Source organism: Carcharodon carcharias, chromosome 14, assembly GCF_017639515.1.
Source record: "Carcharodon carcharias isolate sCarCar2 chromosome 14, sCarCar2.pri, whole genome shotgun sequence".
Classification (NCBI taxonomy): domain Eukaryota; kingdom Metazoa; phylum Chordata; class Chondrichthyes; order Lamniformes; family Lamnidae; genus Carcharodon; species Carcharodon carcharias.
The window spans coordinates 60308561-60334407 of record NC_054480.1 but is presented as its reverse complement, the minus strand read 5'-3'; the positions used below and the strand labels follow the sequence as shown (position 1 = coordinate 60334407).

Genomic DNA, 25847 nt, shown 5'->3' with positions numbered 1-25847 from the left:
AAAGTCTAAATGACACGCGGTGACGTTGGGACGCATGCCTGACATCACCCTGCATCATTTTACGCCTGCCCGCTCACCGAGCCGAAAATTCTCCCCTATGGGTTAAAAGAAAAGCTCATAAAGACATGAGAAGTCAACGTATCAGACTTAGTCATATACATCAGCAGATCATGCTTGGAAATGTTATACTGTTATTCACTAACCCTATCAATTATATTAGCTTAACATTGCTGTTCTTACTATTGCAGACACTGTTCTGCAGATGTAAACAGGTGAACTTCTGCGTGTACAATCCTTTGCTGGGTTTTTCAGATGTTTGGGACTGTTGTCTAATTACTTAAGGCAGATGTCCAAAATATCTTCTTCAAACTAAAAATGGATTTAAGATTCGCTTTGTGTCATGAACATTGCTAAAAAGGATTCATTTTAAGCTATGTAATATTCATATACGGCTCCCAGGAAAAGAGAAAGGTGAACAAACAACTTGGGGACGAGGAAATAAGAAAAATTAGAGCTTAGTTGGTAAAAACTAGAGAACAGCAAGTTTTCCCAGTTTTACAAGCACCTGTCCAAAGTTCCATGGCAGATGTTGAATGTATTCAGAGCAACCAGTGAAGATAATTCCTTGCTCATTGAGTATGTACTCGTTTAGCTGTCCAGCATCATTCAGAAAGACTTCATCCTCTAAACAAAAGGAAAACACAGGCATTACAATAGCAGCAGTGATTTGTTAACTGTAGAAAAGTCAAGCATTATCTCCTTAACATCAAAGGTCTTCAAAGCTGGTTAAGTCATTCCATTCATCATACATATTATGGTGCAAGGGTAGAAGGAGTTTGCAAGTCATTTTCAATATTAAGATGTTAAATCATTTTAATGATGCACTACTTCCATGAAGAAAGTATTTGGTGATTTATTTTGTGAATATTTCATGAAAAAAATCACAAGGAGCTTAATGAAGCATTCAATGAGTGGAATTTGCCTATTTACAATGTTTACCATGCCACATCCAGAGTGTGAGAGAATGGAAATTGGGATGGGACCTGAAATTATCTGATCCCTGCACTTTTCCCCCATTTGTTTCTTTATTGAAAAATCTCAATGCGTACTTAATCTCCCTGAGGCAGCTTCGTGTCTCAGGGAGATTTCTGCACTCTTTCAAGCACATGCGCGAAAGAGCGCAGGCACCGATTCCCCCTCTTCCCCCCACCCGCACAGGTAGCTACTGGCCTTGCGCGACGCTGGGTGGGCCTTAATTGGCCTGTCCACATAAAATGGCGGCGCAGAGCCAATCACGAGCGGCAATTGGCTCCGGGCCCACTCTGCCCGTGGATGAGGTTTCCAGAAGAATGAAATGGCCACTTTTCTTTTTCTCCTGCCCATCAACCATTAGATTGGGCGGGCAGCAAAAACGTTACATTAATTGATAATGTAATGACCTTAACAGGCCTTTTAATTGTCGGCGGGCACACTGTCAGCTCCAGCACACGCCCGCTGACTGAACTATCGCTCGACTGCACTTTGACGTAGGCATGTTCGGCCGATATCAACATGTGTCATTTCACACTCGGGCCTGTATGCCGAGTGAAAATTTTTGCCCCAGATGTTTAAAATAGCCTGTTACTCTGCAAGTTAAAGTTCAAACAAATTTTGAGTTGAGGGATAAAGGAAAAAGCCTAACTAACAGGGAATGTCATGCAATACCCGACTCCAGCAACATCCGGCCCTATATATTCACCTTCTATGTACAAGTAGGGACAATTTTTGATATGTGATCCACCCTCTGGAAAACTGGATTGATATTGAGTTAGCATAAACCAAGAGTGAATGTCATGTGAATGGAGGAGGCGATGTAATGGACTTATAGCTTAGCTTAAAAAGCAAGACCATGGTAAGGCAAATAGGAAAGGCTCAGATGGCTAATCACCTTGTGCTATGTATTCTTGTTATCTTTTGTTCTTCCAGATGTTGGAAATAATCACACTTTAAGGTCAGAACTCTTTGGGTGGGATTTTCTGCACCCACCCGCCACTGCGATCTTCTGGTCCCGCCGCAAGTCAATGGACTTCTGGCTGAGGCACCGCCTCGCCTGCGACGGGTTCCACAAGGCCTGAAAATCCTGGCCTTTATCTTTAACATGCCATCCTGCCTTGTACATAAGAAGGGCCGGTTTGAACTAGTTCTGTTACACATCACATCAGTTTCTAGTGCAGTTGTGAAATGTGGCCCTTGGGAACATTTGCACATAACAGTTAGTTCCTAGCTCTTAACAGATATTTACAGATAATACAATAATATATAGCACCCTGTGACTAAGCTCATCAACTGTAACATGCAGTCTCTCACAACGTTGGTATCACCATCTGTGTTGATTGTGAGTATCACTTCCTTGAATAAAATCTTTTAAAGGCTTTACATTTGGAGACATATCTCCTGGCACAGAGACAATGGTCCCAATCTTTACTCGGGCAAGATTTCCAAGTGAGGGGATGGTTCTAGTCAGGAAGCCAGCGCAGCTAGCATTAAAACCGGAGGATCGATAAGATCTCAGTTACCCAGACTCATTAAAACACTTAAATTAATGATCTGCCTCTTGGAAACAGGTTTATTTTTAAGCAGCCACACTCCCCTCCCCCAGCTCCCCAATCCCTATCTGGCTTCTGTTAAAAGTTCTTGGGCTCCGGTTTGAGATACTTTAAAATTTTAATATCCCACCTGATTTAAATCCAATTGTGGATAAAATTCCCCTCCCCAATCCCCACAACAGCTCAAGCTGTTCAGCAGTATTAAACTCTTAGTACATTATGACTGAGCGGACTCTTTTGAGCTAGTTCCATCAGTAGAATAACTAGACATCATTAATGAGCATTGTTATTCTACCATACACATTTACTGACCATCTACCAGTTGCAGTGTGCAATCATGTCATGTAGAAAAATGGCATTATGATCACAAAATTATCAGAAATCAACCTTAATTTTAAATTTGTTTAAACTTTCATATCTAAGTTTAGTTAAGATGCCTGTGACCTTGTCATTTAACCAATGCAGAATCCACCTATTAATAAATGAACGGTCCAAAAATATATAACACTTATTCTTGCATTTAAATATTGTACATGCTGAATAAAATAACATTTAATTCCTTTTCATTATTGGAAACGTCAAAAAATCCTACTGTTGTCTTCCAAGTTTTGATGAGAATGCATGCACCCACCTTCAAGTAATAACCTTTTGTTTAATTTGTAATATGGTTCTAACTGAGTCAATGCAGGAACCATTCTAATCTAATATTAAAAGCAACAGTACCTGAACACCATGGGTTGAGAAGTACAACAAACTCCCCAACTGTATAGATCACTGTCTGGTCGGAAGTTATTTTCTGCAGAGCTAAGGTGTGACGACCAATCTTAGCATTTGGCGCTGAATGGATAATTAGGGACAATCTGCTTCTGGAGGAGCAAGCAGCAACTGCATTCCATCTCCTTTTATTTATTGAGTCTGACAGCGAAAACAGAATTTTAGTTCCCGATGTTTCTGAAGGACTTGGCCCTAAGATGAAATGAACAGAAATTAATTCTACAGTAGGTGAAACTTATTTTTAACCAATAATCAAACAGAGGACCTTTCATGGACACACTTTTAGAACTGACAAGTCATTGCCATAGTATCTTGCTCACATGGATGAACAGCAGCAGAAGAGTACCACAAAATGGCCCTGGCCTCTACCTGAATGGTCATCATGAGCAGTATCAGAGTCTTGAAGGCATGTTTTCGCTGCCTGGACAGGTCTGCCACACATAGTTGCAGTCTGCTGTGCTCTTCACAACTTTGGGTGCTGTTTGCTGGTGATCGGGCCTCAGCATTATGCCATATGTAACAGGCAAACAAATGGAAAGCAGTGTACTCAAAAATTTGCGATGGCACTAAGGCCAGGATTTTACAGCCCCTCCCACCGCGGTGGGGCCTTAAAATCCTGGCCTACGTTGTGTGGGTAGGAGCAGAAAGTTACAAAAGGACAGAGACAGGTTAAATGAGTGGACAAAACTATGCCAACGTGAGGAAAGTGAGGTCATACACTTTGAAGCTGAGGACAAATAAGAATAATTTCTTAATGGTGAAAGACTAGAAGCTGCACAGGATCAAAGGAATTTAGCTGCCTGTAGACAAAAATCTGTAAAAGCTAGTGCACGGTACAAAAACTAATCTAAAAGGTTATTGGAATATTGGCCCTTATGTAAAGGGCACTGACATAGGAAGGTGTGAAAGTGATGCTTTATTTGCTTCAACAGACCCCATCTTGTCTACTGCATTCAGTTTCTTTTTATTATTATTATTATTATATTATTGGAATGCATACACTGCTGACAAAGCTGCCACTTATTGATCATCCCTTAGTCCCTTGAGAAACTGGTAGTTACCTTTTGCTTTGAGTTGTTTGTAGCAGTTTGATCACACTTGAGTACTGAGCATAATATCTACCTGCAATAAGTTAGCCTAGTTCTTACACATGAACTGCATTTGTAACTTCAGACATTAATTCCATAAATTAATTATGCATATTTGAGCACCTTGAATTCTCTTACTGTGTATGTTAAAATAATGCGAGTTGTTTAACCATAGGTGTTAATAAAGATAAAAGCAAAATACTGAGGATGTTGGAAAGCTAGAACAAAAACAAAAATACATGGAAAAACTCAGCAGGTCTGACAGCATCTGCGGAGAGGAATACAGTTAACGTTTCGAGTCCGTATGACCCTTCATCAGAACTTAATTCTTAATAAAAAATTGATTTCATAATCTAACTTTCTCTTTGATTTTGGCAGAAGTTAGCCACTTACATCTGTTCTAATAGGGGGATGATTTGTAAACGTTAATGTAATTTGGACTAATTGATGTAAAATGGTAGCCAAATTAAAACAGTTAGTACTGTTGTTTTCAAGATTGTGTTTGGCACAGTACTATGATGAGGTGTTAAATTGAAAGGGTTAATGTTTCAGCTGTTCCCTTTGAAAGCATATTCCTTGCAAGTTCTATCGAGTTTTTAATCCAAGTGTTCTTGCACGCTACAATAAAGAATAACACTGAACACATAGCCATTCCCAACAGGAGTAAATAAAGTTTATTCCCTTCTGGACAACCAGTAAGTTTATCCTTCTATCATTGTCTGCAATAAGGAGCAAAGTTTGCACGTGCTGTTATTGTTTCACGTAGAATGAAAATCAGGGTGTTCTAGATTCATTGCCCCTTTAGTGTCTTAGGATATTCAATTGTTGGTCAGAAACGTGGTTGCTAGTTCAGTTCCAGGCCCCAAGCCCTCATGGCATACTCCAAACATACTCCACTGGGATTTATAAAGGGCCAGGCCAATTAATAGCAAGGAGCAGGCTTGACATCCAAGGGGAGGGAGGCGGGAGTCGCCGAAATGAGAGCTGTTGAGGTGAACATAGGGAAAGGGGGAAGTGAAGAAAAGTTTGGTTTTATTTTTTAAAAGGCCCTAGCTGGCTGGCAATGATCCTGGAGGGGCAACACCTCCATGGCACGGCTAGAAGTTGCAGTTATAGCTGCATCTTTTTCAAGAAATCGCCTAGGCAGTTGAATGGTGATGTGCTCTTTTAATTAGATCCAAAAAGGAATGCTTCAATTTCCAAAAAAAAATCAAAGACTGAATTTGCAAGTTGAGGCATGTAAGACTGGCTCCGTTTTTTATTCATGAGCAATTAGGGAAGTGAAACAAATGCTGGCATTGCCAGTGACGCCTACGTCCCATGAAAGTATTTTTTTAAAAAGGTTGAGCTACTAGCTAATTGCAATGGTAACATGTTATTGGCTTTGCATCATGAATCAAAGAAAAAATTCCCATAACATTTCTTCAATTGTCAGCAGGTTCTCTTCACCTTTTGTGGCCTCTAGAGTGTATGGCTTGTGACTACATTGATAGTGTGCAACTTGTACACTGTGTCTGATTGGAGCAGTCTTGATGGGCCTGCTTTCTTTAGAACATCTTCAAATCAAAATATCCACCTCCCATGAAAAGAATAAAGCAGACGACTAAACCACAGCAGTTATAAAACAACCCACTTAGACACTTCCCTTTCATGACACTACGCTGCATAAATAGTCAGCCACAAAATTGAAGACAACCTGAAACTACTGTGAGGTGTCTAAAAATTGACATTTCAACAAATGTCCAGTACTTCCTGTTTGGGACCTTAGTGAATGTTCAAACTTCAGAAAAATTTCAAGAATCAGCGGATGAGCCCTCAATATAAAAGCAAAATACTGCAGATGCTAGAAGACTGAAATTTTTAAAAAATATTTATTACTTTGAATCCTCAAACTCAGTAATCCAATCATTGACTCATTTGGCTCCTCAACTCACACAAACCAATCGAAGGGAGCAGCAACATAAAACACACACCAGCACAATAAAATCAGCAGCGTGCTATTAAATGAGGAACAAAAAAGGACAAGAATGAAAAAAAAACAAAAAATCCTCTTTTTAAATTATCATTGACAGAATACTCATTCTGAAGCTTCCGGAACTCATTCCTAATTGATTACCTGTCTGAGCAACCAGTTTAAATCTGTCTACATCTGGATTATATTGATTTCTTTTGAATTGCACTGTGATGTGGAAGGGCTGTCCCCGCCTGACTATTAGTCGCTTGGCGCTGATCTCAGCAGTCCTGTGATCTGGGTTGTTCTTCTCACAATGAAAGTCAACGGAACTCACATCTTGCACGACACACTCCGCAGCTTAAATAAAGGGAAAATATGTATTAGGTTTTGAGCTCTTGCAGCTATGAGGAGACTCGTAATGAGACTGTAAACAATTTCTACCTCTGTTAAAATAACAAACAAAAGAACTTCATTCAAACATATGGCGTGCATCCCGACGTCACAGCGTGTCATTCAGACTTTCAGTTCGGCAGGCGCGCGCCTGAGTCGGCTGCACGCCCACCAACCCATCAACAGCCTATTAAGGCCATTAACAAAGTATTTGAAGTCATTAATGGACCTGCCCATCCAACCTTAAGGTTGGCGGGCAGGCCAGGAGCCCTGGCTGGCTTCTGAAAAAGCATGAAACCTCATTCACGGGCGGGATGAGGTTTCATGAGGATTTAAAAATCTCACAATATTTTAAAATAAAAGTTATGGACATGTCTCAATTCATGTGACAGTGTCACATGAGGGAACATGGCAGGGAGATTTTTTTCCTCAACTTTATTTAAAGTTCAAAATGTGAGCCGATCTCCCTGAGGCAGCACTTTGCCTCAGGGGGATCTGTGTGCACTTTCGTGCAAGGCCCGCCCACCCACGCCCGCTCCCGCACTTCACCCCCAATGGGGGAAAAAGGTTGCCCATTAAGTATTTATCCACCAATACCATTTAGTGTAATTTCACACCAAAAGGGCCTTTATCTTATTTAAATTAGGAAAGAAATGAATGCTTTATATCAGTACATCTCGAGCTAACCTTTAAAATTACTGAAAAATTAACGATACATCATCATTTAAAAATTTTGTATTTATACAGGGCTATTTAAGTGCAGGAAGATGTCATGAGCATGGGAGTATTTTACAATGTGGGAAGAGGTACAGTAGATAAAGAGCCTAGGAAGGAAAGGATAATGGGGAGGCAAGCAAAAACACAGGAAAGGGAAGGATTCTAAGAAGAGATGTGGTAAGGTAAAATAAGTGGGGTGAAGTGGGAAGGCAGAAGCACATTGATTGAATAAGCAGCTACCAATGGTAAAGAGCAGGAAATGAGATGTGAGCAGCAGTCTGATATTGGAGGAGCTGACAGTGCATGCAGTTGTATTGTGAAGAAACTCACAAATCTGATGGGGAACCTCAGGTTTTTAGGTGTTAATCATAAGTTAGCAGTATAAAATGGCAGAACTGACATACCTTTGTTCCGATGATGCTACCTTCAAAAACAGTTCCTCTGACATGTCCTCCTTCTTCCTTAACCGAGGTTTTCCAACCACGGTCGTTGACAGGGCCCTCAACCGTGTCCGGCCCATCTCCCGCGCATCCGCCCTCACGCCTTCTCCTCCCTCCCAGAAACATGATAGGGTCCCCCTTGTCCTCACTTATCACCCCACCAGCCTCCGCATTCAAAGGATCATCCTCCGCCATTTCCGCCAACTCCAGCATGATGCTACCACCAAACACATCTTCCCTTCACCCCCCCTATCAGCATTCCGTAGGGATTGCTCCCTCCGGGACACCCTGGTCCACTCCTCCATCACCCCCTACTCCTCAACCCCCTCCTATGGCACCATACCATGCCCACGCAAAAGATGCAACACCTGCCCCTTCACTTCCTCTCTCCTCACCATCCAAGGGCCCAAACACTCCTTTCAAGTGAAGCAGCATTTCACTTGCATTTCCCCCAACTTAGTCTACTGCATTCGTTGCTCCCAATGTGGTCTCCTCTACATTGGAGAGACCAAACGTAAACTGGGCGACCGCTTTGCAGAACACCTGCGGTCTGTCCACAAGAATGACCCAAACCTCCCTGTCGCTTGCCATTTTAACACTCCACCCTGCTCTCTTGCCCACATGTCTGTCCTTGGCTTGCTGCATTGTTCCAGTGAAGCCCAACGCAAACTGGAGGAACAACACCTCATCTTCCGACTAGGCACTGTACAGCCTTCCAGACTGAATATTGAATTCAACAACTTTAGGTCGTGAGCTCCCTCTCCCATCCCCACCCCCTTTCTGTTTCCCCCTTCCTTTTTTTTCCAATAAATTATATAGATTTTTCTTTTCCCACCTATTTCCATTATTTTTAAATATTTTAAAATCTTTTATGCTTTCCCCATCCCCACTAGAGCTATACCTTGAGCGCCCTACCATCCATTCTTAATCGTTTAGATAATATCACCAACTTTAACACCTATGTGTTCTTTTGTTCTATTGTTGTTGACATCTTTTGATGATCTGCTTCTATCACTGCTTGTTTGTCCCTACAACCACACCCCCCCTCCACTTCTCTCTCTCTCTCTCTCTGCCCCCCCCCCCCCCCCCCCCCCACCCCCTCCACACACCTTAAACCAGCTTATATTTCAACTCTTTCTTGGACTCGAACTCAAGTTCTGTCGAAGGTCCATGAGGACTCGAAACGTCAACTTTTTTCTTCTCCGCTGATGCTGCCAGACCTGCTGAGTTTTTCCAGGTAATTCTGTTTTTGTTTTATAAAAGCTACCTTGATGTGAAAATGGCTGCTACCTTGAATTATTGCCAATATGTAACAGCAAACATTATGTCCTTTAGTCTGTGGAAATTGGGACACAGTCAGAATAGTCAGGTTCATATTCATGAATGAAGTCACTTTTGAACCACTATGAACAAGGTCACTCTCAGATAAGATAATATAGGGCAGGATTTTCCCTTTGTTGGGTGAGCAAGGCAGACGGACCTGGAAGCGGCTGGGAAAAGCTCTGCTGCCTGCAATCGGCCCCCAACCGTGAATTGACGCTGGCTAGCCAATTAACAGCCAGCCAGCGTGAAGCGTGTGCTGCAACGCTCAGTGTTGCCGGGGTGGGGCCAGGAGGAGGGCGAGCATGGAAGTCTGTGCATGCGTGCAGGAGCGCACGCTAAAAACTCCCTGAGGGCACAGAGCTGCCTCAGGGAGCTGAAGAATTGGAGAAACAAAAATGAAGATTTAAAAGATGATATAAACAGGTCCCCACATGTAACTCAGTCACATGAAGTATGAAGTTGAAAATTATTTTCTGCTTTTTTATTTACTGTTGGAAACCTTATCCCGCCTGTGGATGAGGTTTTGTAGAAAAAATGCAAAGATCGCCTGGCCTTATTGACCCCCCGCCCCCTCCCTCAATTGAATATTTGAGCAGGCAGTGAAAAATGGCAGTTAATTGAACCTTTAATAGGCTTAATAGCCCTCTTAATTGTCAGGAATTCAGAGATTCAATCACAGGAATTCATTATAATATATTTTCTGGTATTGCAGAGTTAAACCAGTCGAATTGACATTCAGGGACCCTTGTGGAAGGTGCCCGGAAATTGGAAGGGAGAGCTTAAGAGATTGGCTTGGTGTAATGAAAGAAGTGATGGGGTAAAGAACGACAATAGGGAGAGAGGGAAAAGGAGATCAGTCATGGTGCAGCTAAGAGGTGAGGTTAACAGTTGTGACAGGAATGAGAGAGGGACCCTGATTGATAGAGAAGGCTGAAGACTTCCTGTGTTGGAGGAGGGGGTACGACGTTTTCCTGCTGCCTTTGGCCCTCAAGGAGTGCTGTAAAAGACCTTACCTTCTTGAGCCAGTGGTTTCTCCATTCTTTTTACCAGAGCTCTGGCAAACAAAGCTGACAACTGTTAAATTGCGCTGTAGGAACCTGATTTAAATATGTCAATAAATTGTCCCAACTTTTCCAAGACTATTTAGGAATGTGTTTTCTGTATACATTTTAACACACCCTGACCCTCTTCTTTCATCATAGAAGTGGGGAAGGGCATTACCTAACATCAGGGCCATATGTCACAAATATGACATTTGCATAACTCTGCTTGTGCAAATTGTCTTCTCATGATAGCCTTAGCTTTGTGTTCATTGTTAGTGAACAACTGTGTTCTTGGAAATCTTAGGTGTGGCACTGTTGGACTCATACTACATTTTCCCTGAATACAGTTGGTGATACAAATAAGGTCAATTCTAACCATTAGCAACCCATCCAAATTCCAGATACACTTGCAGTGCATAGGTTCCACCAAAGCCAGAACAGCAAGAAAATAACTGTACCTCTGGCACTTTTTCAACCTCAATGTAGAATCACCTCTGCAGTAGATATAGACAACTTGAAAGCACTTCCCAATATGACTGTGGTGGGTTGGGAAGCAAATTAACCACAAAATAAAACTAGAACTTTAAATTCAATTTTTGACTATGTATGGATGACTATGAAAGTAATGTCTATACCATCTCTTCGCAAATTAGAATAATAAGAATAATTAATCTTAGAAAATAAAAACAAACTGCAGGAACAAAGGAATAGGGGTAGTCTCTCGAGCCTGATCTGCCATTCAGTGAGATTGTGGTTGATCTGTGACCTAGCACCGTATACCCACCTTTGCCCTAAATCTCCTAAGACCTTTAGTTAACAAAAATCTATCAATCTCAGTTTTAAAATTTACAATTTATTTAGCATCAATTTCCATTTGTGGAAGAGAGGTCTAAAAATCTCCCAACCTTGGGTGTGTAGATGTTTTTCCTAATTTCACTCCTGAAAGGTCTGACTCCAATTTTAGACTGTCCTGCTAGTCCTAAAAGTCCCAGCAATATGAACCTCACCTTTTCAGCTTTGACCTATAACTTTTCTTACTGCCCCAGACACGTGTTCTTTTCACTTCTTTTGTCTTCTTATTGGCTTGTATGAGTTGAAAAGTTTAGCACATCAGAACAAACAGCAGTTAAACAATGAAGTCCTACATGTAGGTCTAGCTTCTCCAAATACCATTCTGTAATTTTGAGGTTTTCAAATCTGAGTAAATCAGGTTGACTAAACAGAGATAATTCAGTTATTAAATGTAAAAGGAAACCAGAGAAAGGGAATCAAAGCAAATAATCCTCAATTTTTACTCACTGCTTGCCATGTTGTGTCAAGATGAGTGCTTTCTCTCGACCTCTGTTTCTGTTTCTCTTTCACCTCCACTCAGTGAAAATGGTTTTTATCTTCACAACATAATAATTGAAGCAAGTAGTCATCTGCATAGACCTAATGCTTTATAGCACAATGCAAGTATATAATTTATACCATTAAAGGAGTGCCATCCTTTTAAATAGCTGTGAAGTTTTTATTCACAAAGGTACAAGGGGATTAGTTAAATTGTTGACAATGTATCATTTTATTTTTTGCACACATTGTCATAATAATGAAAATGGCAAATATCTGTTTTATTACTACCAAAAGGAACAGATTTGTCAAGACAGTTTTTCAACAAAGGCAATGCCCCTTTAAGCACAGACACCACTTTCTGTATGTGAGCTACTTTCATTTTAAGCAATACACCCCCTGCAAACCACATAAACCAAATCTGCAACTATGGCGCTCAAAATTAGCAGCATTTCAAATACTTAAGCAATTGCAAATAGATTAGGAAGTCATTTTTTCCAAAATAGCATTTTTGTAGTAGATATTTTTTGTAATATACATTGTTTAAAAGCAAATGCTGAAAAATTATTTTCTGTGATAACGAGTAGTAGTATGAGGATTCTGGAATAACATCAACAGATTGGTAGCACAAGGTTTCAAATTTGCATGTCAGTTTGGTTCAAAACAGTTTCCAAACTGATCTTTCAGCCAGCAAGATAAAAAAAAAATCAAAAGAACCTTAAAACCCTGTAAGCATTTGGTTCTGAAATTGGGATATGGATGATGATATTTATCCTTTAATAACCTAACTCTGCCATAATATAAAAGCAAAATACTGTGGATGCTGGAAATCTAGAACAAAAACAAAAATACCTGGCAAAACTCAGCAGGTCTGACAGCATCTGTGGAGAGGGATACAGTTGACGTTTCGAGTCTGTATGACCCTTCATCAGAACAAAGACATATAGAAATGAGATGAAATATAAGCTGGTAGAAGGGGGTGGGACAGGAGAGCTTGATAGGGGGTCAGTGATAGGTGGAGGCCAAGAAGAGACTGCCAAAGATGTCATAGACAAAAGTACAAAGGGGTGTTGACGGTGGTGATATTATCTAAAGGATGTGCTAATGGGGACATTAAGGGAAGCAAGCTAGTGGCAGATGGCCCTAGTGCGGGTGGGGTGGGGGGAAGGGATCAAAATGGTCTAAAATGTGGAGATGAAACAATAGATCGAAATAAATTTAAAAATAGGAGGGAAAAGAAAAAAATACAGTTGTTAAAAAAAAATTATAAATTATTGGAAAAAGGGGGATCAGAAAAGGGTGGGGATGGAGGAGAGAGTTCAAGATCTGAAATTGTTGAACTCAATATTAAGCCCGGAAGACTGTAAAGTGCATAGTCAGAAGATGAGGTGCTGTTCCTCGAGTTTGCGTTGAGCCTCACTCGAGCTAAACTCTGCCTGTTGGTCACCTGGAAGTTAAAACCACCTCCAATTAAATTGTTCTCTTTGGGTATTAGTGTACTAACCTTGAATATCTCTTTAAAAAGGTTTATACCTCCATTGAAATGGCAGACAAAGGAATGTTAAAGACGTTAAGTATTCATACACTAAATTAAAATGTTTTATTTCAAGACAAAGGATATGAACAAGTTGAGTGTTATTACACAATAGCTGTTAGCCTAGAGCAATTCAGACATTTAAATAAAATCAGTCATGTGGAAACATATCTAAAAAACACCTTTCAACTGCTGCTCTCAAGGATTTGAATTGCAGGAAATTGAATTGTGTCGAGCAGCAGGAACAGTTTTGGGCATTCACTCAATCTGCATCTATGGTAAAATACATGAGTGCCTGACTGAAATGCAGAGCATCATAAAGAGCATGGCACACCACATCCCTATTTATCAGAGCCCCCTTTGGCTGAGGTTCTAAACACAAGCACACCTTCCCTCAAGAATGCATTGACTGGTGCTCTGGAGAAGATCTCCTGCTTATGGGGGTTCCATCCTATGATAATCCCTTCAGACCTCCAAAATCCTGCTTTCTGCTATGAGCTCATCATGAGACATCATACAGTTGCCTAGTAAATGATCATTGACCAATCTGCAGAGGCTTTTGCTACTTAGACTTATGGGGGAAATGTTAATCCATCCATTATGGGCAGGAGAAGTTTGGGGTGGGAGTGGTTATATTGTCAAATACGGGGAAACCGACTGCCATCCTGTCATGAATGTGCCTGCTTCTGTTTTAATTCTGAAGCTTTCTGGTGTGTCCAAGTAACCCACTGTGAAGAGGCATGTCCATTATTACACTTTATAAACGGAGCTTCTTTCAGGAGATTTGGCAGCGGTTTGAAATTAACATCAAAGCTTTCGTAGGGGTTCAGAAAACTTGCCGATGAAACAGAGGGAGAGATTTGAGTGGCATTTTGTGGGGCTTGAACAAAGGTCGGGGCAGAATTTTCCCAGGTCGTTGGAGGTGGGCTCGATAGCAGTGAGGTGGGCAAGTCCAGGAGATTGAGGTCAGATGGGGATCTTAACATCATCCTGCCCTCTCCTGGCTTTCCCTGGGATGACATTGAAGGCAAGCAGGGAACCTCCTGTTGGGTGAGTAATTAATTAGTTGCTGAGATTATTAAGAAGAAAACTTTGAGGATATATTTTCAGCTGACAAGCTGGGGAAGCTTTGATCAGTTTCTCTGAAGAGCTCCAGCCATGGCCACTGAGAGACTGCAGTTCAAAGCACTTCACTCAGTGAGGGCTTTCACTGCTTGACAGGTGATTGCCAATTTCTTGAAAAGTGCTTTACCTATCCAAGCACTTCACCTGCCTTCAGCTGCACTTCCCTGCTCTCAACCTTCATCACTGCATAGGAGCAGCATAAATAGCTCCTCCTTGCACCGCTACTGAGGAGTAAAAGCAGAAGCCACAAAGCCACCAACAGCACCAGGGGCAGCATGAGCAACACCAGTAGCAGCAGCTGCCTTCTTCTCAACCATATGCCCCCCTCCACAGGGCAGAGGGAATGGACAGATAAACCCAGCGCTATGGAGGCAAGACTCCCAACACAGGGTATACAGGCTGAAGATCAGCTCTCTTGACATGTCAGAGCACCAGTCCCTCAAGAGGCTCAGGGTCTTACAGCAGCTTATTGCTGACATTAGCTGTCTCTTGGAACAAGGCCACCTTCCCAGGAGAGCTTCACCAATGGCCATCAATATGCCTGTCACTGGAGGACCACTCCCAGAGGTTCTGCCTCTTGCTAAGTTGTGTGTGCTCTGAGAAAAAACATACAGGTGGCTGTGCTCATAATATCTTATTTGGAGAGGAAAGAAGGACAACATTTGTGGAGTGTGGCTGAGAGGGCAATAGGCTGAGGCTGAGTGTGAGTGTTAACTGCTCAGTTGGGGATGTGAGATGCCTGCAGAGAGAAGAATGAGTTGAGCTGCAATGCATGTTGCTTGAGGAGTGCTGTGTAAGCAAATGTTAGTAAAGTCAGAATGTGAGACTTGGCATCTTTCAAGCCTTCCTGAGGCCTAAGATCCTCTTGGTGCACCGTCTCCAGTTTGAAGGGATTACACTTATGCTGCTGACTTCCTTGGCCACTTTAATCCTCCAATGGAAAGGAGGAGGATATTGAAGAGAAGGAGGTGGAAGAGGAGGTAGAGGAAGATGCAAACACCAGACCAGCCACTCACATTGCTACTCTGGATGCCAGGGACACCTGAGCTCGAAGGTTCACTTAGTCACTCACACTGGACCAAAGTAACTATCACATCCCCTGTCACCTTCCTATCTCACCCATCACTGACAAAAAGCAGTCCTGGAGCCAACCATCCCCTATTGGACATGTACCAGTTGGGTCCAGGCAACTTATATTTTCAAATTCATTGCTAATCAGCTGAAAACCTGTGTTGGCACTTGGCAGGTAGGAATGGTGAGAAAGTCAAGTAACTTAATACATTTTATGTGAATTTTTGTGATCCCTATATAGGCTGATAACTTTTAAAATAAATTTGAATTGCCAGTGACCAATCATGACAAGGTTTCAAGTTTTAAGACTTGTACTGTAACAAACAAACTAAAAGCAACAATCTCAAAACATTACTTCAGTAAGAAACTTATACCCTAAACTACAGAAAAATCCCCCATTTAATTTTTATAGTGACTGAAAACCCTCTGTCACAGTTATACTTTACTCTACCTCTTAGGTGGACATTTCATTCTCGAGGAACCAGTCAAAAGCTATGCTCAGCTCCTTTTCCCTTTTCCAGCCAGAAAACTTCAATTCCCCAGATTGACTTTCATGGTGAGGAACAAATTGGAGATTCCCCACTGCCCCCCGCACAATCCCACAATCAGTGATCTGTGGTAAGGTCACAGCAAAGATATCTGTCACCCTGTGAAAGGCAGCAGAAATATTGGCATCCATAGTTTTCACATCTGTGGTCAGGATCTGCAGAGACTGAGTAGATTGTTGTGATTCAGGTTCCACAGAGGAGGCCAGTCTATCTACAGAAGACATCTTAGCAATGCCCTTCAATATCAATCCACAAATACTTATGATGGATTCCTCCATCCTCTATACTGTTGTAGATATTGTGCCTGGCATGATTCCCAGTACCTCATACATTTGCAGTTGACTCTCTGTCATTCTCAATCCCATTGATAGCCCTGGGGTTCAGCATTTCTGTTCAGCTGAGCAGAGCTTAGAGAGGGATGTGCACTCTGACACTGGCTGTCGCTATCGCCACTCTCTTCTCGTGCTCACTAACAGGACTCGCTGAGTAGCTGCATCTGTGCCGTTGTCTGATAAGCATGTGTCCTGTGATGGTGCACCCTCAGAAGGAATCGGCTCCTCTGAGGAAGCATTACCTGGAAGAGCAGGAGTCTGCTGCTTTTAGATGATCATCCTGGAGCAGAGAAAACATGTATAAGATTTAGTTATGGGAATGTAAAAATGTTGAGATTCAGCATGATTAAGATAATCATATTTCATTCAGTGCTGAAATCAAGTCAACAGGTTGAGTTTTATATGAGATCCGAGTCAGAGATACCTCCAGCAAATTATCCACAGATGTGGAGACAATGTACAGAATAAAGAGGAAACTGTTCAACACATGCGATCTTCAATCTAAAACCACTTCCAACTTCAGTCATTGAGCTTCAGTTTGCAAATGATGCTTGAGTGTGCACTCACTCAGGAACTGAGCTCCAGGTCACTGTCGACTCCTTCTCTGAGGCATATGAGAAAGTGAACCATTCACTAAACACCCGGAAAACTAAGGTCTTCTTCCAACCAGCTCCAACAGTGAAACACCTTCCCCTGTCAATAAGATTAATGGCTACTTTCCATATCTTGGGAAGCTCCTCTCGAAGATGGCAGACGCAGACAAAAAAATTCATCATCACATCCAATGTGCCAGGTCAGCCTGCAGCTGACTAAGGAAAGGAATATTTGAGGGCCAGTATTCCAAACCTGAGACTAAGGGTATGGTTTACTGGGCAGCAGTGAGACTTTGGAGACTTGGACAACCTACAGCAGACTCCTCAAAACACTGGAGAAATACCACCAGTGGTGCCTTCGCAAGATCCTCCAAATCCAGTGGCAAGAAAAGCTGTCCACCAGCAGCGTACTCTCCCAAGCCAACATGCCCACATTGAGCTGCTAATCACTCAAAACCAGCTTTATCAGAAAGGATATATCATTTATATCCAAACACTACACTACCAAAGCAACTGTTCAACTTGGAGCTCAGTCACCATAGGAGACTCCCAGGAGGAAAACAGAAACACTTTAGGGGTATCCTCAAGGCATTGCTGAAGAGATTAGACATCACTGCCGACTTAGAGGAGTCCCTGGCCTGAGACCAACCGAAATGGAGAAGGTTTAATCAGGAAGACACTGACCGCATTGAGCCATTTCATCAGAAGTACACAGAAGGCAACGTAGAAGTGCTGCAGAAACCATACAAACCTCAACTGAACAACCCATTTTCTCAACCTTTCAAGTACCACCTGCCCCACATTGGCAGGTCTGTAGGTCACGCATTGGACTTAACCATTTCAGACCCCATCAAACCAGAGTGGAAGCAAGGCACCCTTGATCCCAAGGGACTGCCTAAGGTGTAAGATGGGAAAGGTATTTAATGCTGTCACCATACAGATTTGAAGTCCCAGTCTCTCAAACTCCAAAGTTCAAGGGTGCTGATACGTCATTTAAATCCATGGCCTCATCCTCTGTAAGTGTTCACTGTATGATCTGTGGTGAGGTGCCTTTGGTCCTCTCCATCTCCCTTGTATTTTGGACTCTACTCATATTAGAGGGAATGATAGACCTATGAATGTATGTAAGGCACGTCTGCATCCAATGCCTGCAGTACATTCATTGAAGGTGATTATCAGCCAGGTGCATTACAAGTTCCATTGGCGTGCAGTTGATGACATGTGTTGAGAATTAGGTGAGCTGACTGAGATGGGATCACATTGCAGGAGGGTTGGAGCAAGTGACAGTGTGGATGGAAAAAAGGGGAGGTGAGGAAGTACAGCCAAAGGTAAGGATGGGTGTGTTGAAACTTGGCTTTGAGGAGTAATGCGATCGAACATGTTTGGCAAGATAGAGTGAGGCGGGGGTGGGAGGGATGGGATGTGGGTGGGGTTGGTTGCAATAAAGGACGTAAGTGAACCTGAAATTGTGCTCATCTTTCCTGATCTGGTTAGATCATTAAACCGCTTCCTGTACTAGATGCAGGTACTATCCTGCTGCTGACGTCAGCCATCATGTAACACCCAGCCCTTTCAGAGCAGCAGGTATATATCTGCCATTACTGAGGAAGAGCACCTCCATCCTGAACCTTTCTGCACCCAGTAGCACATCAAGGAGATTTTATTCTTTCTTAGAAAGCTCTCAACTCCCCAAATTCGGTGATTGCATTGACTCTTTAAATAATCGAGATGAAGTGTGCATCATCCCTGCTGGCACAGTGGAGATGTCAAACCCAAATAAAGTGATGGTGAGGCGTTCCTCCTGTGCCCAGCTGGGGAATGACAAGCGTCACCATGGATAATGAAGTTCTTGCTCAGAATTATTTCATATTCGCAAAACCCTGTTATCCTACTGGAATAACTACAGATGCTTCAAACTGCATACGGGGAACTAGCACAATTCCATTCTCATTAAAATATTTATCAGAAGAAGGAAAGAGCTAGCTCCATCAGTAAGAGGCAGACACAGACATGCATCAGCGGTGTACCTCCTTCTGTATATTCCAATTGCAGAGAAAAAGCCTCTATGCACTGTCACAGGGAGAAAAAAACACAAGAACACAAGAATTAGGAGCAAGATAGGTCATTTGGCCCCTTGAGCCTGCTCCACCATTTGATAAGACCATGGCTGATCTGATTGTGGCTTCAACTCCACTTTCCTGTCTGCCCCCTATAACCTTTGACTCCCCGTCGATCAAAAATCTAACTCAGCCTTGAATATTATCAATGACCCCAGGAAACATTGAGGTAAAACATGAACAGACTTATACACAGCCACAGAGTGAAAAAAAAAAAGGGTAAAACACACTGAACACAACTGTACATTATTACAGAGACATAATTTTAGCCTTATGTGTTAGTTGTGTGTTAACTGGGTAGCATTAGAATTAGAAGGTTGTGGATTCAAGTCCCACCTCAGGGACAAAAGCACAAAAATCAAGACTGATACTCTAGTAAAGTATAAAGGGACAACTGTACTTTTTGAGGTGCCATCTTTTAGATGAGACGTTAAACAAAGGTCTTGTCTGCCCTCTCAGATGGAGCTAAAAAGTCCCAAGGCATTATTTTGAAGAGCAGCAGTTACCCCTGGTGACTTGGCCAAGATTTATCCCTCTATCACGATCACAAAATCAAATTCTCTGATCATTATTACCTAGCTGTTTCTGGGAGCTTGCTTTTTTTTGTTCATTTACAGGATGTGGGTGTCACTGGCCCATCCCTAATTGCCCTTGAGAAGGTGGTGGTGAGCTGCCTTCTTGAACCACTGCAGTCCCTGTGGTGTAGGTACACTCAGAGTGTTGCTAGGGAGGGAGTTCCAGGATTTTGACCCAGCGACAGTGAAGGAAAGGCAATATATTTGCAAGTCAGAGTGGTGAGTGGCTTGGAGGGGAACTTGGATGGTGTTCCCATCTTTCTGCTGCCCTTGCCCTTCTAGATGGTAGTGCCCCTAGGTTTGGAAGGTGCTGTCTAAGGAGCCTTGGTGAGGTTCTGCAGTGCTTCTCGTAAATGGTACACATTGCTGCTACTATGCGTCAATGGTGGTGGGAGTGAATGTTTATGGATGGGGTGACAATCAAGCGGGCTGCTTTGTCCTGGATGGTGTTGAGCTTCTTGGGTGTTGTTGGAGTTGCACTCATCCAGGCAAGCAGAGAGTATTCCATCATGCTCCTGACTTGTGCCTTGTAGATAGATGGTGGACAGGTTTTGGAGAGTCAGGAGGTGAGTTACTTGCTGCAGGATTCCTAGCCTCTGACCTGCTCTTGTGACTACAGTATTTATATGGCTAGCCCAGTTCAGTTTGCTGTGTGCAAATTTTCTGCTGTGCCTCCTGCATCACAACAGTAACTACAATTCAAAATTGCTTTATTAGCTATAAAACACTTTGGGATGTCCTGATTTGTGAATGGCACTAGATAAATGCAAGTCCTCCTTTCTTTAAACATACTGTGCACACGTGTACAGTGTCAAATGGGGAAATCAATGGAGAAAAATTGTAATATTTTTCTTCTGTGAATAACCCTGCCATATTTCTTATGTACAGCCAGGCAGTTGGGGGTGTGGATGTGGTAATTGGATTAAGATCCATAGTGACTGCAAGAGTCTAAAGCCAACAGTATGGAATGGTTTTGGTATGTTAATGAGCCAAGAGGAACTTCAAACAGAGTTTTACATCAAGCAATAATAGGATTGTTTTTGAATTGAGTTGTTTTAGTTCAAAGGTGTAAGTAAGGCAAAGATAGGGTAAGTTTGTTTTACAAGTCTAAGAGTAAGGGAAATGAAATTTGTTTAATCAGTTTGGGGAAGAAAATATTTCTGAAGAGACTGGTTGAGACAATAAAGAGATCAAAGGGAAGGAATGCATTTAAGGAAATACTGAGGGCTACGTGGAGGGTAGCTGCTTAGACCTCCTAGAAGACAGCAGTGTAGCTGGTCAGATCTCCCAGAAGACAACAGAATAGCTGGGCAAAACTCCAAGAAGACAGTGTGAACAAGGCCAGACCTGAAGACTTAGTTGCTGTCAGCCTCTGAGGACACCCCAAGGAAAAAGACACTATGTGGTAAAAATTACTGGAATTCAATAGATTTTAAAATCTATAAGGATAGTTGCTGAACAGAAAAGGAGGTTAGCTCTGAGGGTAGTTAAGTTAAGGTCTTGCAGAACTGTTTTAAAGTATTGTTTACTGTGTAAAGCCATGCTTGTGTTTAAGTGTAATTGTGTTTTTTTTTCCTTCATTTTTTTGATAAATGTTTACTTTACTATAAAATCATCACGAGTAGTCAGGGACATCATTTCCTGATTTCAGAACCTCTCCTCATACTTTACAAATTTCAAAAACTGCTTTGGCAGCTGTTTCAAGTTTTCCTCTGAGATTTGGTCAGCTCGGCATTTTCTATCAGCCATGCCATAATAGTGACATAAATGAACCCTTAAGGGCCATACTACTTGTCTGATGATTCTTCTTTTCAAATAGCTGGGACAAAGGGATACGGCCAAAGGATTACTCAGAACTATATATAGAAAAAGATCATGAAGTGAAACACTTCAGTTTACATTGCTGAGCTTGTGAAGTCTGTACTTGTCCCAGTCCAGGCAGGGGAAGGGCATATCAGTCCAGTCTCAGTTGAGGAAACAGCGGACCACCTTGGTAAAATTTTCAGTACATTAATTTCTTGAAAAGCAGCAGAATAGATTAAGCAAAGAAAAATAATGGGCAAAATAAATAAATCTACTCAAAGGTAAATAAGATTAACTTTTCCCAATGTAGAAAATGAGAGCAGTCTGCACTTCATGGATGGGATTTTCCAACCCCACCCACTGCCGGTATCATCCGATCCAGCTGAAAGTTAATGAGCTTTTGGCTAGGCCACCGAATCTCCTCTGGTGGGTCCCACCACAACAAGGCTGGAAAATCCCAGCCCATATCTTCCAAAATAAATTCATTCCTTTCCTCTAGCGTATGCCTCCTGATTCTTCTACCATTGCCACAATCTGACCAATGGAACATAGGGCAGGATTTTCCGCTCCCCCCTGCAGCAGGCATCATGGCAGTGGGATCGGAAAATATCATGGGATTGAAAAAATCAGTTTTCCATCGATGTAAGAACAGTTGCAATCATCCGCTCCGGACCTCAACGGCAGAGCACATTTCCCACCGCGCCATGTCCAGGACACCATTTAAATAAGCTTGAATATCATGAATGCTCATTTTCAAGGATGTTCACCAGAATCTCCCCTAACACAGGACCAATAGCTCATGCCGGCATCAAATTAGACTGACGTGTTTCACAGATGGATATAAGTGTCATGCACCTGGTAACCTGCACTTTGCTCGTGACTTTGAGGTTTGTCCGTCTACCTTGAATCATGCTGCACTCACGGCACCTCAGACTCTGTGCCAGGCTTCGCAGGCAGCTACACATCGCTTTCAGGAGTCTTTCAGAGACAAGGCTCTATCTACCAGACTAGTGGTAAGGCAGGGGTGGGTTATAATGTGCTGCGGGGCAAGGACTCGATGGTGGGGGAGGGGCAGGGTCATGCAGAGGCAAGGGAAGGGGCTGCAAGGCAAGGGCTCAACTGGTGGGGGGTTGTAGTGAGAGACTGGGAAAGGTTGCACTCAGGCACATGAGTTGGGAGGGAGAGGAGGTGGTAGCATCCTTTGGGTCGTGGTAAGAAGAGAGTCTCTTTATGAGGGACATAGCAGTTGGGGCCAAAATGGGAGGATCACAGGATGAAGAAGCACTTCAGTTTACAATGCTGACCCTGCAGAGACTGTCCATGCCCCAGTCCAGGCAGGCAGGGTGGCATGTCAGTCCAGTCTATGTCGTGCCCAACATGTTGTGTGAAGGGTGTGGTTGTAACATCTCTCGCATAAGTCCAGGGAGACTCTGCCATAAAACTAGGCCACAGATAGCACACTCATGGTCAGGGGAGGCGTCTGCAGCTTTTGAATGGGGAGAAGATAGTGTAAGGGCACTTGAAGGTCTCATGGCGGGGTGGGGGGGGTCTCTATCTGTCACTGTGCAATAGGCCTCAAGATGAGGACAGGCATTGTCCATATCGGCCATATGCACATCCACCTCAAATGATTCAGGGGTCAAACAGGGATATCCACCACCACCATAATGGGAGTAAGGATTACACAGGGAGACCAAAAGATTTGGTGGGAGGGAAAACTGACCATTATGGTCCTCCAGCACAATGGGGAGGGGTTTCCACAGTTACACAGGGAGGGTCCAGTTTGGTTTGGTAGTAAAACCTCAGCACCAAACCATCTTGAATCCTTAATTGATGGCACTGTAGAAAATAAAACTGAGAAATAGCTCTGGAGGGAAGGAATCTGAGGGCCTTGAGGAGGACAGCTGTACTGCACTAGCTGGTCGGTTAAAAGGACACCCAACTGAGCTGTGTATTACAAAATGAAGAGAGATGCACAGCTGAGAACTGTTAGGAGCCTTCCAGTGACAATGCAGGGAATCAGGATAGTTAAGCAATCAAGCTCATTCATGCAAGACTAATCCCAAATTCTGTCACTAATCGATCTCCTTGTAATAACCCTTCAATCTAAGCGAAGAAATTCCCCAGAGCGTTAACAAAATCAAGAGCAAGTGGGAAACTGGACAAGCTGCAGATGCCTGTTAAAAGGGAGCGCTCAGAACCTTGGCACCGACAGGCTCACATATAGAAACCCAAAGATGGTGGTGTTCTTATCTATCTGTTGCCCTTGTCCTTCTAGATGGTAGTGGTCATGGGTTTAGAAGGTGCTGTCAAAGGAGCCTTAGTGAATTCTTACGGTGCACCATGTAGATGGTACACACTGCTGCTCAAAGTGAAGTGTAAAAACAGATTAACAATCTCTTGGATGGAGAGGATCCCAAATTGAGCAGGTCCTGCAGCAAACTCTTCAATGATCATCAGTGGGAACCGAATCAGTGTAATGGCTTTTCCTAACACTTTCTGTTTACTCCCGGAGGTAACTGGCATCAATGGTGGAGGGAGTGAATGCTAGTGAATGGGTGCCAGTCAAGTGGGTTGCTTTGTCCTGGATGGTGTCAAGCTTCTTGAGTGTTGTTGGAGATGCACTCATCCAGGTAAGTGGAGAGTATTGAATCACACTCCTGACTTGTGCCTAGTAGATTGTGAACAGGGTTGGGGAAGTCAGGATGTGAGTTACCCGCCGCAAGATTCCTAGCCTCTGACCTGCTCTTGTAGCCACAGTATTTATATGGCTAGTCAGTTGAGTTTCTGGTCAATGGTAACCCCCAGGATGTTGATAGTTGGAGATTCAGCAATGGTAATGCCATTAAATGTCAAGGAGCGATGGTTAGATTCTCTCTTGTTGGAGATGGTCATTGCCTGGCACTTGTGTGCCGCAAATGTTACTTGCCACTTGTCAGCCCAAGCCTGGATATTGTTCAGGCCTTGCTGAATTTGGACATGGACGGCTTTAGTATCTGAGGAGTTGTGAATGGTGCTGAACATTGTATAATCATCAGCAAGCATCCCCATTCTGACCTTATGATGGATAGAAGGTCATTGATGAAGCTGCTGAAGATGGTTGGGCCAAGGACCATTTCCCACAGAGAGGAGACCTTCAGGAAGATGGAGGCTACATTGTGGGTACAATACAGACAAGTACAAGGTGGGAAACGCTTAGTTTCACATCTTCGAGCACCAGGACAATGGGCATGTCTCCAGCACATTGAGGTGGGAAGATGATCACGCTTATTGATGACCTTAGTAGATTTACACTTGGAGAGTCGGCAATGCACATGGCAAGAAGGAGCGTGCATGAGTTCTGAGCATGGGTTCATAGGTTGTAAACCCTGCCAGATGACAGAAAGTACATGGAATTCCAGGAACTATTCCCCTTCTCCAGGGGCTGCAATACAGACAATTACAGGCTGAGAAATTATCAAGGTTGTAGGTTTGAGTGCCAGGGCAATAATGTGGCTGAGAGGGGCAGAGCTTTGGCACCTTGAGGTGGCAAGGTGCTCCCACTTATTGGTGAGCTTAGCTGATGTACACTCGGAAAGTCGGAAGCACAGTTGGCAGACAGCAGTGCACATGAGCTCTGAGTAAGGGTTCAAAGCATGAAAACCTTGCCGGATGACAGACAGCACACAGAGTTGCACAATATATGACCCTTCTCCATGCATAAACTCATCTCTCCTTGTACACGACACCTTCACATGTCACGAATGAAGACGAGTTGGATGAACACCTCAGCCTCAATCTTACACAGCCTCAATCTTACACAATCTCATAAACATGACATGAACCAGCAAAGCATGTGAACCAGGTTCCTTCCACAAGAAAATTAACATTAAGTTGAGGCACCACTGATGTCGGAAATGATTTGAGAACAAACACAATGTGGTGAGATGGATGCAAACAACATCAAACAGAGGCACATGATAGCAACATCTGCCATAAGTGGAAGGAGGACCCCGAGTGTTACACCTGATTGAATACAACACAGCACAGCATAAAGAGGAAGCATACACAAGAGGAAATGTAAAATGGGTGCCTTTCTATTTACAGTGGTGAGAACTATATATGTGTGGTGAGCACCCATGCCACTGTTGAGCTCCTAGCATTTCTTAGTCTTTCTAACCCTACTTCTATGTCTTAGTGGATCCCCAATATCCACAGTGGAGGTGGAGGCAGCCTGCTGACTGCTATGCCCTGTTGTCTGTGATGACTTTGGTGGGCGTCCTCTGGAGGACCAAGACCTGGAGGGCCCTGGCCTGCTTTGAGTCTCCTGCTGTGGAGCAAGTGCACCCTCCTCAGCCTGAAGACGGCAATGGGATCGGCTGGACACTCACCGAGTCACCTGGGGGGATGGCCCCGAGGTATTCAGTTGTTGGTCCTCCTCCCTATGGGTGCCTGAGGGCCCTAGGCTGACCTCTTGAGGGAAATGGGCAACTGGAATGTGACCTGGCCCCCACCTCACGTAGTCAC

General features: G+C 43.1%; 1 protein-coding gene across 3 annotated transcripts in view; it reads right to left on the bottom strand.

Annotated features, from left to right (window-relative positions):
- Positions 1 to 25847, bottom strand: part of LOC121286940 (protein-glutamine gamma-glutamyltransferase 2-like) — an 82593-nt gene that overhangs the window by 31271 nt on the left and 25475 nt on the right. Inside the window, exons 1-4 of one of the 3 annotated variants that reach the window (XM_041204256.1) lie at positions 11614 to 11788; positions 6564 to 6758; positions 3309 to 3551; positions 566 to 684 (exon numbers count right to left, since the gene is read on the bottom strand). In XM_041204256.1, the coding sequence (XP_041060190.1) occupies positions 566 to 684; positions 3309 to 3551; positions 6564 to 6758; positions 11614 to 11623 (567 nt within the window). In that variant the 5' untranslated portion in view covers positions 11624 to 11788. Of the gene's footprint in view, positions 1 to 565; positions 685 to 3308; positions 3552 to 6563; positions 6759 to 11613; positions 11789 to 25847 lie in introns of those variants that run through there. The other 2 variants (XM_041204255.1, XM_041204257.1) reach the window with 2 other exon arrangements.